This window comes from Thermobia domestica, chromosome 9 (genome assembly GCF_964235325.1).
Source record: "Thermobia domestica chromosome 9, izTheDome1.hap1.1, whole genome shotgun sequence".
NCBI classification, from domain to species: domain Eukaryota; kingdom Metazoa; phylum Arthropoda; class Insecta; order Zygentoma; family Lepismatidae; genus Thermobia; species Thermobia domestica.
Genome location: NC_137462.1, coordinates 157,535,910 through 157,550,577, shown reverse-complemented (window position 1 = coordinate 157,550,577; position 14,668 = coordinate 157,535,910). Strand labels below are relative to the sequence as shown.

At 36.1% G+C, this 14,668-nt stretch overlaps 1 protein-coding gene across 1 annotated transcript in view; it reads left to right on the top strand.

Moving 5' to 3' along the window:
* LOC145694183 (zonadhesin-like) overlaps positions 1 to 14,668 on the top strand; it is a 115,518-nt gene that overhangs the window by 73,190 nt on the left and 27,660 nt on the right. The window contains exons 4-6 of the mRNA XM_081770297.1: positions 4,837 to 5,007; positions 7,990 to 8,160; positions 12,003 to 12,173. Of these exons, the coding sequence (XP_081626423.1) occupies positions 4,837 to 5,007; positions 7,990 to 8,160; positions 12,003 to 12,173 (513 nt within the window). The remainder of the gene's footprint in view (positions 1 to 4,836; positions 5,008 to 7,989; positions 8,161 to 12,002; positions 12,174 to 14,668) is intronic.

Genomic DNA, 14,668 nt, shown 5'->3' with positions numbered 1-14,668 from the left:
AACGGAATCAAAACTCAAACATAGTATTCAAACAATTTAAAAAAAAAAAACAAATATTTCGTTCCTTCGTGGTGACCGTTCAGGAAGCTAGCTTTTCCCTGTTGGGTGTTATGCCCCGCATGTATGAATCCCCCTGTTTTGGCAAACACAGAAGGCGTTATAAGTCACACGCGGTTCCCTCAAGTTCGGGGCACTATTCCCCCATGCACGGCTCCCCCTCCCGATTTTCGGTAAACACGGAAGGCGTTATAAGGCAGCCGCGATTCCCCTGTTTGGGGGGCTATGCCCCCATGTATGGTTCCCCCGGTTTTGGCTCGATATGCTCCCCACAAGTTAAAACATATTGGCAAACTCTTAGTTCGTTTCTACACTGTGTTAATTATTTTCATAAGAAAAAACAATATGTGTTAATTTTCTAGGGGAGTCCCACCATTCGATACTTATGCAAATATATCTAATCAATTATAATGATATAAAACTTACTTGAATATAATATCTTCTTTGAACAAAACACAGAAAAAAATCCAGAAAAAACACTTTAAAGAAGCAATGCAGAAGCAAGGCAGAAGACTTCACGAGCAAAATTGTTAATACAGGAAATGTGTACTCCATTTATATAATATATTTTTTATTTATTCATTAACATAAGGGGAATGGAATAGGGGGAGAGAAAAAAATAAAGTAAATGAATTTGCCTTGTAATACAGCATTGCCTCAGTCTGCAAAGAAGCAGAAAAGAATTCCTTTGTCGGTCTCTTGCCGAATCGAAGCAAATATTTCTTTTCTATAGAGGTAATACCATGGAATTTTCACACAATGCCTAAAGTTTGAAAAACATCGCCAGCATGTCTGAATTCGTACATCAAAGACGCCAAATTGTCGTATTTTTCAGGGTAATAGTTGTTTACCAAGCAATAAAATTCGTTAGCTGGGTTCCTAGATTTTAAAATTCCGGCTTTATTCAGTAAGCTATATAGCTATCTGTTTCAATAACTTGTATTTTGCCGAAAAGAACAGCATAATTATTGTATGTGGCAAAACACAGAAACCATTCTACAGGTTCTTTTTTGTGTGTGTGTTGTTTTGCAAACTCAAATGAAGGACAGCCATTTATTCATCAGGTTATTGGCATTGAGTACAAGGACAGCCTGGCAATACCTTGTTTGTTTGTCCGAACAGGGTAGTGGGCGGGGAAAAGGTTGTTGTTTCCAGAACCATCCACCAGAAGTGGTTTATACAAAAAAATCTATGTCAGTTGTCGCGGGGTAAAATCCTGTTCACACAAGATGCGGCCAAAGAGAGGCAGTGAAGGGTGGGGAGAAAAATGTATGTCACTTGTTGCGGGTGGGAAGAGAGGGTAGAAACTTGTTCACACAAGACATTGATGATGGAAAGAGAGGCGGGGACGGGTGGGTTCTCCCGTTCACTCAAACTAGAGGGAATGATTGGCCCCCATGGTTAAACATTGCAGGCGGAGCAAACTGGTTTTTCCTGGCCAATCATATCGCAAGGTTGTTTGCATAGGGTGTGAGAAACTGAACTTCATTCTTCACCCTCAGTATTGCAATGGCAGTTGAAGAAAGAACACATCAGTCTGCAAATTTCGTACTGAACAACGCTGAAAAATAGCAGAGTTAAGTCTGTCATTTAAGAACCACGCAAGCTAAACGAAAGAAGTGCAGTTCGCAACAAGAAAAATAAATGAAAATAAATAAATATTTCTTCCTTTCCTTCCTTTTCCCCCACCATCTTAATACTTTACTCCGTAAAACAAAGCACCATTAAAAATCGTTGCTAAACATTGGAGCTTAAAGGGTGTAATCATATTCATTATTCATAATTTTCTAGTTCAAATAAGAGTGTTCAATTAGTTACGAGCTTTACAAGTCAGATCATAATTAAATTAATGGGGAAAAACCTTGTGGGAACTAGGGACCGCGTTTTAAGCCATATACTGAAGTTCTAATTATCTAAATCATAGTTTTAATTCTAATTTAATTATAATTTCAATTCAAGAAACGTATTAAATCATGTTTAAAGCTAGGAACACCGTTCAAAGTTGTATCCTCAATCAAAATCGTGTTGGATCGCGTTCAATGACGTATACCATTGCTCTAATTATCTAAATCGTAGTTTTAATTCTAATTTGATTATAATTTCGATTCAATAAACGTATTAAATCATGTTTAAAGCTAAGAACAGCATTCAAAGCCGTATCCTTAATCAAAAATCGTGTTGGATCATGTTTAAAGCTAGGGATTGCGTTCAATGACGTATACCAATGCTCTAATTATCTAAATCATAGTTTTAATTCTAATTTGATTATAATTTCGATTCAAGAATCGTATAGGAGCGTGTTTCAACAAGAAAGGAGGTCATTCCACTTTTCCAAACAACCTCTATTGCACAAGTAATAAAACCACTTCCCCCAGAAACTTCCCCCAAGCCCGGGGCCGGTCTCCCCAAGGCCGACACGGCCATATTGACATCAAATGTACACTGTCATAAAAGCAATTAAGGGGCAATAAAATCTATTGTGGTGTACAATCCTAGACATGGCTACTGAGTGTGGAGTGATTCTAAGTACTGTTGAGTTTAGATGTATTCCAAGAAAGTGAAAACTGTACCTAATGGCAACGAACATGTTTCGGGAAGCTGCAAAAGTATTTTTTTTTTAATGTCGTAGCATTGCTCATAGTATTTACTGTTTTTCTAAGAGTAATAACATACATTTAATAGCATGTGTGGAATTAAAAATATGAGTTTTCATTAATCCCCGGTTTCAATGTAACTTTTGCAAAACAAGCCTCATTATTCATTACTATGATTAATATTATCCTTTAATCTGATCACACAATTTTCCAGGCAGAGTTTTAAGATGTTCATGAGCAGGAAGTCAAATCAAATCTTACACTCCTTACACGTTGCTAGTACCTCCTTCCGTTGCGGGGGCCACGGTGGGTCAGTGGTAGACCACTCACCTCTGGTACATGGGTCCCGGGGTCCCGGGTTCTATCCCAACCTCCACCAAGTGAACTTTGTGGTGGACAAACACCGTATGCGTGGGTTTCCTCGGGTTTCTCCCGTTTCCTCCCACTTTTTTCATTCCACCATTTCATTCATTACTCATCATCACCGTCTCCCTTAGTCTCACCGGCATAATTGTGAGACGTAAAACTCAAATATTTCATTTTTTTCTACTTCCGTTGCTCTTGTCAATTTACTTACGAGGGAACCTATCCAAGTGTAACTCTGACTTCGAGTCGAGACTATGGCCGTTGGATACGTTGTGCCAAAAGAACATAACAAGAAAACGGATACATCCTCGATCGCAACCGTTGCGGAGATATAAGCGTGAAAAGTTAGAAATTGAGCTCCATACTATACATTACAAAGTCAAATTCCGGGTCAGATTTTTCGGAAACGGTCGAGTACGGAAACTCAGCGAATACATATCAAATTAGTGTGGGGAGCACAGCATCTTTCGAATGAAAAATTTGTGTCCCCGGGGCACTCGCAGGGTCCCAGGCGGGGTCCAACTCAAAATTTGCAAATGAAACCGGGGGTCAAATAGCATATTGTATGAAAGCTATTGTTAAATATAAGAAGATAGAACAAATCTCAACTCTCTACGATAATCCTGTGCAACCGGGCAACTGGTCAAAATGTCAATACAACCTACATCAGAAAATCTATGGTCACGCTTCTAAATCCGTTAAGTTGCTACAATAACAAAACAGAAAAACACTAATTTGATTTTAACTTTACAATAAAGGCTAAGGTTTCAAAATGTAGCATATCTGAACCGAGTATGACAACTATTTGCTACGGAAAGAGTTGAATATGATAAATACATGTATAAAAATAATTTACTTCAAATCAGCACAAAGAAAGCAAAATTTATGACGTATATAACTAAAACACAACATTATGTTACTAATACGAGGTCAATGGTCTGGGAATAGAAAAAAACAGACATTATGAGAGATCTGGGAATCACATTTGATAGATTGTTAATATTTTGTCACCATACAAATGCTATCATGCAAACAGCAAGAAAGAACAATAGGCTTTATTTATTTATTATTTCAGAACGACAGAATATGTATTTATACAAATTACTTTTAAGAACTAAGCTAGAATCTGCTTCTGTAATATTAAACAGTATATCTAAAACTTTATCTAACAGATTGACAGTATTCTTGGCACGGACACAATGGTGGTGCCACAAGGGATTTTTTTAGGTCCAGTGCCGTTTAGGACTTGTACCACGAAATGATTTTTAGGTCTTGTGTCGTTTAGGACTTGTGCTGCGTCCCCACGAGCGTCCTTAGTTGGCAACACTGAATACTAAATGTATTTTTTTTTAAGTTTTCGTCTGACATGTAAATTTGAAATATGCAATAAAGTGGCATAATTATGAAAAATATAACTTTGCGTTGGGTTGGCAACACTGTTCATTTTTTTATACTACCGAGTAAGTCGAACGATTTCCTCCTATTGATGTTCACTTCATACACTATTTCACAATTTTTTGTCTTGTATTTTAGAAGTTACACAGTCGTTTCAAGTTAAAAAAAGGTAGAAAAAACTCGCTTTCCTATGATATAATGTATTAAATTGATTTTTACATGTGTTGTTTCCATTATGCCAAGTATAAGCTCTAATTCCCGATACATCTTATATAAGGCAAGCAACACGTTTTATGCGAGTAATACAGAATCACGCAATAATAATATATGAAATTCAACGGATCGATGTGGATTCAATATATTAGAATGCTATATACATACGTAAGTAATAGTAGATCTAATAAGTAATTTTCATATATTCCAGAATGTATAGGAGCCAATGAAGAATTTACTATGTGTAGTTCCCGATGTAAAGAGACGTGTACAAGTAGAGGTCTTGAGAAAACATGTCCTAATGTGTGTAAGAGAGGATGCTTCTGCAAACCAGGATACCTGAGGATTGGGCAGGAGTGTCGTCCAGAGTCTGAGTGCCCAAGTATGTGACGAGAAATTATTGTGTTATTATATATGCATATTTTTTCTTATATAGAGTATTAATTTAAACTATTATCTACTGAAATATTTTGTCTCAACAGATGCAATGCCGTTTAAAATATTGCTCCAAATGGAATGTTTATAGCACAAGAGATTCAAATCAGAAAGTTTGTAGGGAATAATTAATTATAGCGAAAAGTTAACTCTGTTTGAAAATATCAGAATTAGAGAAGTTACTTTGTACAGTCTATCAACATACTAAGAAAGGATAAATTTAAATGATTTTATCTGAAACTTTTAATGTAAAACAAAATTATGGAATTTGGTTTCTTTATGCTGTAAGTGTTTTCTAATAATGCATTTCTATCAGATCTCCTCAGTGGTAGAACACTAATCTAGGGGAGTTGGGTTTCTGGTTCGATTCCAGCACGCATCAAATGGCTTTTGTAGTAGACAAACAACGCGTGCTTGAGGTTTCTCGGTGTATTCCGCTCTCTTCATCACACCAATATCATTCATCTCATCATCACCGTTCCTGTGTTTGCTTTAGCCTCGGTCTAAAACGTGGGACATTAAACTCAATTAAAATACACTTTTCTTGAATACAGATCTAATTATTTCAAACCTCTATTTAAACAAATATTTGCAAACATAAATTGTCATTTAAAAAATTCGAATTCAAACAAAAATACATTCACTTTCATCTACTTTCCCTTGTGAAGCTGCAGATACCCTTGCAGGAGTTTCACATGATAGTTCTTTGAAAAATTAGTGATGCACAGGCAAAATGTACGACGACAAATCTTCCATGTTCTTCTTCTCAACATTTGTAACTCGTCATGTTCGATTATATAACAGATCCTGCTACACATTACGTAAACATATCATACGACATTCGAGTGATTTCTTCCTTAAGTCAACTTTTTAAAATCCTAAATGACGGTTCAGAATCCTTAAACATTAGGGTAAGAGAAGAATCTCTTACATATTGGAACCAACCATGAACTGTGTGGAACTCCTTACTGGCTATATAACTAGCGCATACGCCTTTGATGAAAAAGATCCTGGTTAGATTTTCAATGTGATCTCATGCGGTTCAAATTCCAGCTCAAAGCCATGTCTCATATAATCTCGCTTCTGAAAGATACGCTAAACTCAAAACAAACAAATTGAACCATCACTGTATTATATTTGTTACTATATTCTCCAACCTACTAGTAGATAAAACAGTTTTATTGTATTTAAGTCCTGAACACGCATTCAAAGTGCGTTGCTTGCTTTTGTCACTGTAATCATTCTATGATCAATTCCATTCATTAGCTTAAATTGGCGTCATAGGTGTTTTTGACCACAATCAAATATAAATTTTTTCTTGCACTCAGAACGTGATCACGTATGCAAACTTCATCGATTAATCCTAGAATACCCAATATAGTTGGCCAATTGGACAGTGACCACCAATTAATATGGAGACCAAAATGCTTACCATCCTCTTAGGTATTGATTAACACCAATATTGTCTCTCTTTGACTTACCGTTCCCTTAATGGGCAAAATTGACCAATTTCTAGATATTTAAGGAGCCATAGCTCGGGAACCATAAGTTGTAGAGAGATGACATTTATGTTCAACAATACCTAAGAGGAAGGTGAATATTTTGGTACCAAATATTAACCGGTGGCCACTGGTTTGGCCAATTGTCAGTTGACCAGTGGCCACCAATTATTATCAGTACCCAAATGTTTACCATACTCTTAGGTATTAACACAATATCATCTTTCTATGACTTAACGTTCCCGGGAACCATACGTTGTAGAGAGATGACATTGATGTTGATCAATATCTAAGAGGATGGTAAATATTTTGGTACCAAATAGTGACCGGTGGCCACTGTCCAACTGGCCACTGATTTGGCCAATTGCCAGTTGACCAGTGGCCACCAATTATTATCGACACCCAAATGTTTACCATACTCTTAGGTATTAAAACAATATCATCTTTCTATGACTTACCGTTCCCGGGAACCACACGTTGTACAGAGATGATATTGATGTTGATCAATACCTAAGAGGATGGTAAATATTTTGGTACCAAATAGTGACCGGTGGCCACTGTCCAACTGGCCACTGGTTACGCCAGTGTCCAATTATATAGTGGTCATCATTTCATATGGGTACGAAAATGTTTAACATTCTTTTAGGGATTTAACACCAATATCATCTCGTTATGACTTACCGTTCCTGTGATAGTGGCCAAAATATGGCCAATTTCTAGATATTTAACGAGTCATCGCTCGGGAATCATAAGTAGTAGAGAGATGATATTGATGTTGATAAATACCTAAGAGGATGGTAAATATTTTGATACCAAATATTAACCGACGGCCACTGTCCAACTGGACACTGGTTTGGCCAGTGTCCAGTTGTATACTAGTCATCAATTAATATCGGTACGAAAATGTTTATAAAGTTCTATTAGGGATTGATTAACAGCAATGTCATCTCTCTAGGACTTGCCGTTTCCGTGATATTGGCCAAAACATAGTTCCGATTTCGGGAGATTTAAGGAGCCAAATCTCGGGAACCATAAGTCACTCAGAAATTATATTGGTGTTGGTCAATACCTAAGAGGATGGTGAACATTTTGATACCAAATAGTAACCGGTGGCCACTGATTAATTGTCTATTGGCCAACTGGCCACCGTTGCCCAGATATTGGCCAAAGCATTTCGAATTTCTAGATGTTTAAGCAGCCATATCTCGAGAACTGTAAGTCACAGAGAGATGATAATTTGCTAATTTTTGCGAGAAAGAGAAGAAGGTGTGTATAAAAAGATTTACTTTTACATCTAGGAACAATGACAGTTATCCTTCCCTCTCCATCTCTCCATTCTTTTTAAGTTCGTTCTGGTAATGCTCTTGGAACATTGTCAACTGTTTTTGTTTATTATATATTTGAAACAGCTATTGTTATTTTAATTGCAGCATGTCCACCAAACGAAGTGTACCAAGTTAGTGGCTTCGATCCTGACGATACATGTTCAACGGTTTCTGAAATCCATCGAAGATTTGATAAACCGCGATGTGTGTGTAAAGATGGGTTTGTTCGAAAGGAAACTGGAGGCCCTTGTATTCCAAGATCAGAGTGTCCTCGTGGTAAGTCCTTGTGGTAATCGTTTAGAAATCAATTTACCTTTTCTAGTTTTTAATTCCTGTAGCTTCAGGTTGCAAACGAGTATACTAACGACTTCGAGAGAACAATAATGCCATGTGATTATTGGTGGATAGAAAAAGTTACAAACGAGCAATTTCAATACGAAGTAGAAGAGCTAAGTGAAATATTGAATACGGGAAGCAAATATCCATTGTCCTAGAAAATAACTTGATAACCATCCTTTACTAAAATAGGTGAACGAAATAAGAATTTCCATTATATATTTGTCCACGTCTTTCTTTAAACATTCTTCATCTTCTCAAATTACTCAATGAAGTCTTTCAAAGAAACTTTCTCATAGACTCAATACTCTCCAAGTGGAAATTTGCATTTTAGAACCTATTTTAGGAAATTCACATTTTAGAAAAATTATTGTGGAAGTGCACATGACACATATTAGATGTCTTTTCTGGTTAACATACTGTCCTTGGGAACATGAATACATTATTATTATTATTATTATTATTATTATTATTATTATTATTATTATTATTATTATTACTCAGCAAGTATTAAGTTCATTATTATGTACTTTTTCATCGTATGTTCGTTATTTATCTACATCATCTTTATTTTTAAGTTTCTGATTCACAGAATTAAAGATTGAAGTTATAGCGGTAGTATTATTTTCTCGTGATCAATAGACTTGTAGTGTTTATCGGAAATTCATTCTGCAATTGAACCAGGTGGCTTCCAATTGAAGAAATCTTAGTGAAACTAATTTTCACTGATTACAGCGCCATCTATCATCAATCGAGAAAAATTTTAAGAATACAATTTACTTATATCGAATCTGCAATAAAAAATCGGGGTCCCAGTTAAATTTTCAAAGTTGTCCCCGCCCCGTCCAAAAGGAAGTGATGAGGGCTAATTATATCATAGGTGAATTTCCTCCTCCAAAATATCAGTGGCAGGTCTAAAAGATAAAACTGGGGCAGCCAGAATCCAGACTATGATAGGTATATCATGAGTTTACTATAAAGAAACTTTCAAAAATATGCAAAACAATAGCTTCAATTATTTTTGTCACTCAAAAGCTGGGGATCTAGGCCCCCGGCCCTTGGCCTCAGACTAGATCCGCCACTACAAAATATCAACTTTTTGTTTCAAACATTTTTTTCGTCTGATGCTTATTTCTCCAAATATTTTGCAGTATTAAGTTTTAAAAAAAAATCTATCATAACTACGGCTATATAATTAAATAAACTAATTATTATTTGGTTAATTGAGTTAATCAAATATCTTACCTCTGTGTTAATCTTTTGTAATAATATTTCTGTTCATCTGGTGCTGAAATCTCGAATTGTCATAATGAGTATATATTATTGTTCCTTGTTCTCGAGTAGTTAATGCGCATATTCAACGAACTTAAACAGTTCGTTACTGAATTCTCTGTCTGTCTGTCTGTCTGTTATTTGCGATTTTTTCAATTTTGAACCTTGCATTCGATAGAGCATCAGAAACTATCAAAGACAGTGATTAAATTTTTTGCGTCACTCTTACCGTTCCCGAGATATTGACCAAAAAATGGCCGACTTCCAGAGATTTAAGAAGCCATATCTCGGGAACTGTAAATCATAGAGAGATCATATTGGTGTTGATCAATATCTAAAAGGATGGTAAACATTTTGGTACCAAATAGTAGCCGATGGCCACTGTCCAACTGGCCACTGGTTTGGCCAATTGCCAGTTGACCAGTGGCCACCAATTATTATCAGTACCCAAATGTTTACCATACTCTTAGGTATTGACACAATATCATCTTTCTATGACTTACCGTTCCCGGGAATCATACGTTGTAGAGAGATGATATTGATGTTGATCAGTACCTAAAAGGATGGTAAACATTTTGGTACCAAATAGTAACCGGTGACCACTGTCCAACTGGCCACTGATTTGGCCAGTGTCCAGTTGAATAGTGGTCATCAATTAATATCGGTACGAAAATGTTTATAACATTCTGTTAGGGATTGATTAACAGCAATGTCATCTCTATGACTTGCCGTTTCCGTGATATTGGCCAAAAGATAGTTCCGATTTCGGGAGATTTAAGGAGCCAAATCTCGGGAACCATAAGTCACTCAGAAATCATATTGGTGTTGGTCAATACCTAAGAGGATGGTGAACATTTTGATACCAAATAGCAACCGGTGTCCACTGATTAATTGTTTACTGGCCAACTGGCCACCGTTGCCCAGATATTGGCCAAAACATTTCGAATTTCTAGATATTTAAGCAGCCGTATCTCGAGAACTGTAAGTCACAGAGAGATGATAATTTGCTAATGTTTGCGAGAAAGAGAAGAAGGTGTAGATAAAAAGATTTACTTTTACATCTAGGAACAATGACAGTTATCCTTTCCGCTCCATCTCTCCATTCTTTTAAAGTTCGTTCTGGCAATGGTCTTGGAGAATTCTCAACTGGTTTTCCTTTGTATATGGTTTGTGGTTCGTGGAAACTTTCCCTGTGGACGAAAACAATTAATTTTATCTCAACAGAAGGTTATGGTCTCATATTATCGACACTTCAAAGAAAGGAAAAATTAAATGAAATCTTTGAGTTTTACATCCCACGGTTATGCTGGTGAGGCTAAAGGAGACGATAATGATGAGTAATGAATGAAATGGTGGAATGAAGAAAGTGGGAGGAAACGGGAGAACCCCAAGGAAACCCACGCACACGGTGTTTGTCCACCACGAAGTTCATTTGGCGGGGGCTGGGATCGAACCCGGGACTCCAAAGAGAGGACATTGCAATCATTGCTGATAACGAAATATAAAAAATAAAGACATTTCAATCAGCCAATCATGAAGAATCAACATATGTAAATCACTTTCAAAAATTAATGCACTAACAACAGTATTTTGACACATTATTATGTCATTATAAAAGACAAACAAAATAAATATTATTTTAGTATGCGTTTTTTATGTAACACTGATCTATCTTGGGGTCCCAAATTGGCTTTCTAATGGGAGAACTTCGAAATCCTAATATATTACTGTGATTCGGATTCTATCTTAAACTACAGTGGTAGAGCGTTCACCTCTGGTGTTTGGGGTCCCGGGTTCGATCCCAGCCCCCGCCAAGTGAACTTTGTGGTGGACAAACACCGTGCTCGTGGGTTTTCTCGGGGTTCTCCCGTTTCCTCCCACTTTCTTCATTCCACCATTTCACTCATCTCTCATCATCACCGTCTCCTTTAGCCTAACCGGCATAACCGTGGAACGTAAAACTCAAAGATTTCATTTCATTTCTATCTTAAACTGGAGCTCCTTCGTGACTAAGCGGTTAGCGTACGCGCGTTTGGTGTGAGAGGCCCGGGTTGGATTCCCGGTGGAGCTCATGTGGCTTGGAATCGACGTTAATCAGTAGGTCCCGTCTCATATAGCTTCGCTGCTGAAAGGGACGTTAAGCTCAAAATCACTCAACTCTACGTTAAACTGCAGGTCCACGTCCTATTGCCTCTGCTGAAAACGGACATAAAATTCTAAGAAAACTAACTTTTGTTTGTTTTCAACTACACAATAAATATAGTTTTGTTTCACTTTTCTTTTTATAATACTGCTTTTTCTGTAAAATTATCAATTTATTCCGAAATAAGCTTTACATGCCCTTCTCAGGTGTTCTACTTTTACCTGTCAAATTATAATTATTTTCTCGAACTGTAAAGGATAAGGGGATGAATAAACAATCACATTTTAGGACAATATCTGTCGCTTAGCCCTATATTGTTATTTCGAAAAATTTCTTCTAAGCAATTATTATCTCTTTCTAAATATAGATTGTCCAGAAAATGAAGAATATCGTGTTTGTGAGAAAAAATATGATAACCGCTGCATTGACAGAATTAGATTTGTACAGGATGGATGCAAAACAGGATGTTTCTGCAAAGAAGGATTGATGCGAATCAACGGTAAATGTCTGCCTCCATCAGAGTGCGAGAAACACACAGGTAGGTTTGCAGACATTTTCTTTAGATAATGTAATTAAGAATTCTTTTTTCTAAGAATTTTTAAATAGTACTTATTTACGTACAACACATATGGAGCACCATAGTCTAGTAGCTGGAGTGTTAGACTCACGTTCGCATATCCCAGGTTCGATTCCCGACCGGTGGTTCCCAATATTCGAGTCTACAACGCGTCATAAGGCAAACTGGAGAGTCACGTGAATAAAAGAAATTATGGTCATTGGGTTTAGAAATATTCCCATGAGAGACTAAAGTGACGCAGCACGCTGACCCCATGTTCCTCGCTAGACTGAACGTAATCCAACCAGTCGCTAAGAGATGGCATTGGAGCTGCTCAGACCCGTAAGAGCTGTCACAACAGTGGTTTAACTTTTAAGTTATTTACCTATAGAACTATGGTAACAGGATAGCACTAAGATTATTTTTATATTTTTTTTTTAAACAAATGAATTGTGTACATTATCAAAGTTCTTCAGAACAAAACTAAGTGCATATTTTGAGAATAAATGACAAATATGAACATGACTGCTCTTTATCTTTAACTCTTGAAGTTCCAGGAAGGGGGTACTATATAGCTATTTTTGTGTGTGGGTATGTTTTTTTTTTTTATTTATTTATTTTTTATCCCAAGCATCCAAGAAGATTCTGTTAGAGTTTTATGACATGTGATTATACTTGAGGAGACTATCTTCTTCAACAATACCATTTTTGCTAGTTTATTATTATTATTATTATTATTATTATTATTATTATTATTATTATTATTATTATTATTATTATTATTATTATTATTATTATTATTATTGACAACCGAAAGAGCTTGGAGGAATGTTTCGGCATTTGCATTTTCCAGACCTCTACCCGGTGATCTAATAGCTAAAGCACTTTATATAAGGCACATATGCCAAAGTTATTTTTCATATTAATATTGAAATTTGTATTTATATTTTATGTCATGCATATCAAGAATTATAGGTTGTTTAATTTGCTGATTTATTTTTTCGATTTATAATTTATTTCTAACGAAAGGGAATGGCTGCGTCTAATTATGCAACGGTATTATTATTTTTGTATATGCAAATGCATGGTGTTTAAAAACAACACCGACAACACTTGGAAGGTGATTTCTGACACCAAGATAAGACAAAAAGTATAGACCATCCTGGATGCACAAATGCTTCCTTTCGGAGTTATAGGCTGCCGAAAATATGAAAAACTGAAATTTAAAGGTTCATAGCTCCAAATCTATGTAACCTACCGTAGTCGGATCAAGACTTCACATAGGAACTAAAATGTGCCCTATCCAAATTTTTAAGTTTCAGAATCCAAAAGTACTCACGAAGCAATTTTTATAGAGGGAGTTTGGCTACGGGCATATAATTAGTTACTACTGAAGTACTTACCAACTACCTCTATAAAAATTGTTACGGAAGTACTACAGGATTCTGAAACATGGATAGGGCACACACTAGTTCCTAAGTGAAGTCTTGACCCGACTATGATAGATCGCATAGTTTTGGATCTATGGAACTTGAAAGTTCAATTTTTCATGTTTTCAGGAGCCTATAACTCCGAAAGGAAGCATTTGTGCACCCAGAATGGTCTATACTTTTTGTCTTATCTTGGTGTCACCTCCCAAGCGTTGTCGGTGTTGTTCTGAAACACCCTGTATATACCAGTAGCGGCTCGTAGTCTGTACAAGCACCGGTTGCAATGTTGCAATATCAAAGGTATGTAGGTACGCGCAAGTGTTCCCCTCCCCCAGCATTCTTGAGTCTTATCCAAAAAAATATTCAGGAAATATGAAGAGGAAAGTCTTTTAAGCTCTATTTGTATATTATTGATTAAACTATTTCTTTAATATTGATTTAATATATAAGCTATTTCCTTTTTTCAAACAACCACTATCAATGTACGTTTATACATTATTTATATACAAAACCTCTACACCAGCGTTTCCCAACCGGTGTGCCGTGAATAGGCCGCTGGTGTGCCGCGAGGAATCGAAACAAAATTATTAATTTTATAGCAATCAAATTGTAAAACGTAGGGAAAATGTATATTTGGTATTTCACATTACTATGAACCTCTACTATGAATCTACAATTTTAAGTTTCATACCGTGTTACTGTTCTGTACATTTCTAATGTTGAAAAAAGTATTTGTTGTCATTGTTATGGCCAATATTGCTTCTTTATTGTTGCAGACTATTTCGCAACTTGAAAATTTAAAATATCATTCAATCTTTTCGACAATTTACCTACATTTGTGTTTTAAAAGTAAAAGAGATTTGTTTCTTCGTTCGTTATTTACTTATCTTCCATCTTAGTAAAAGGTTGGATACAGTTTTTAAAAAGAAAGCGTATTTTTAAAAAACTTGAGTCCAATATTTGATTGCAATTGTTTTCTATTTTTAAATTAGGATGAAAAATAAAAATAATGATTTACCACGGGGAAAAAACAGTGTTCGAGCTTTC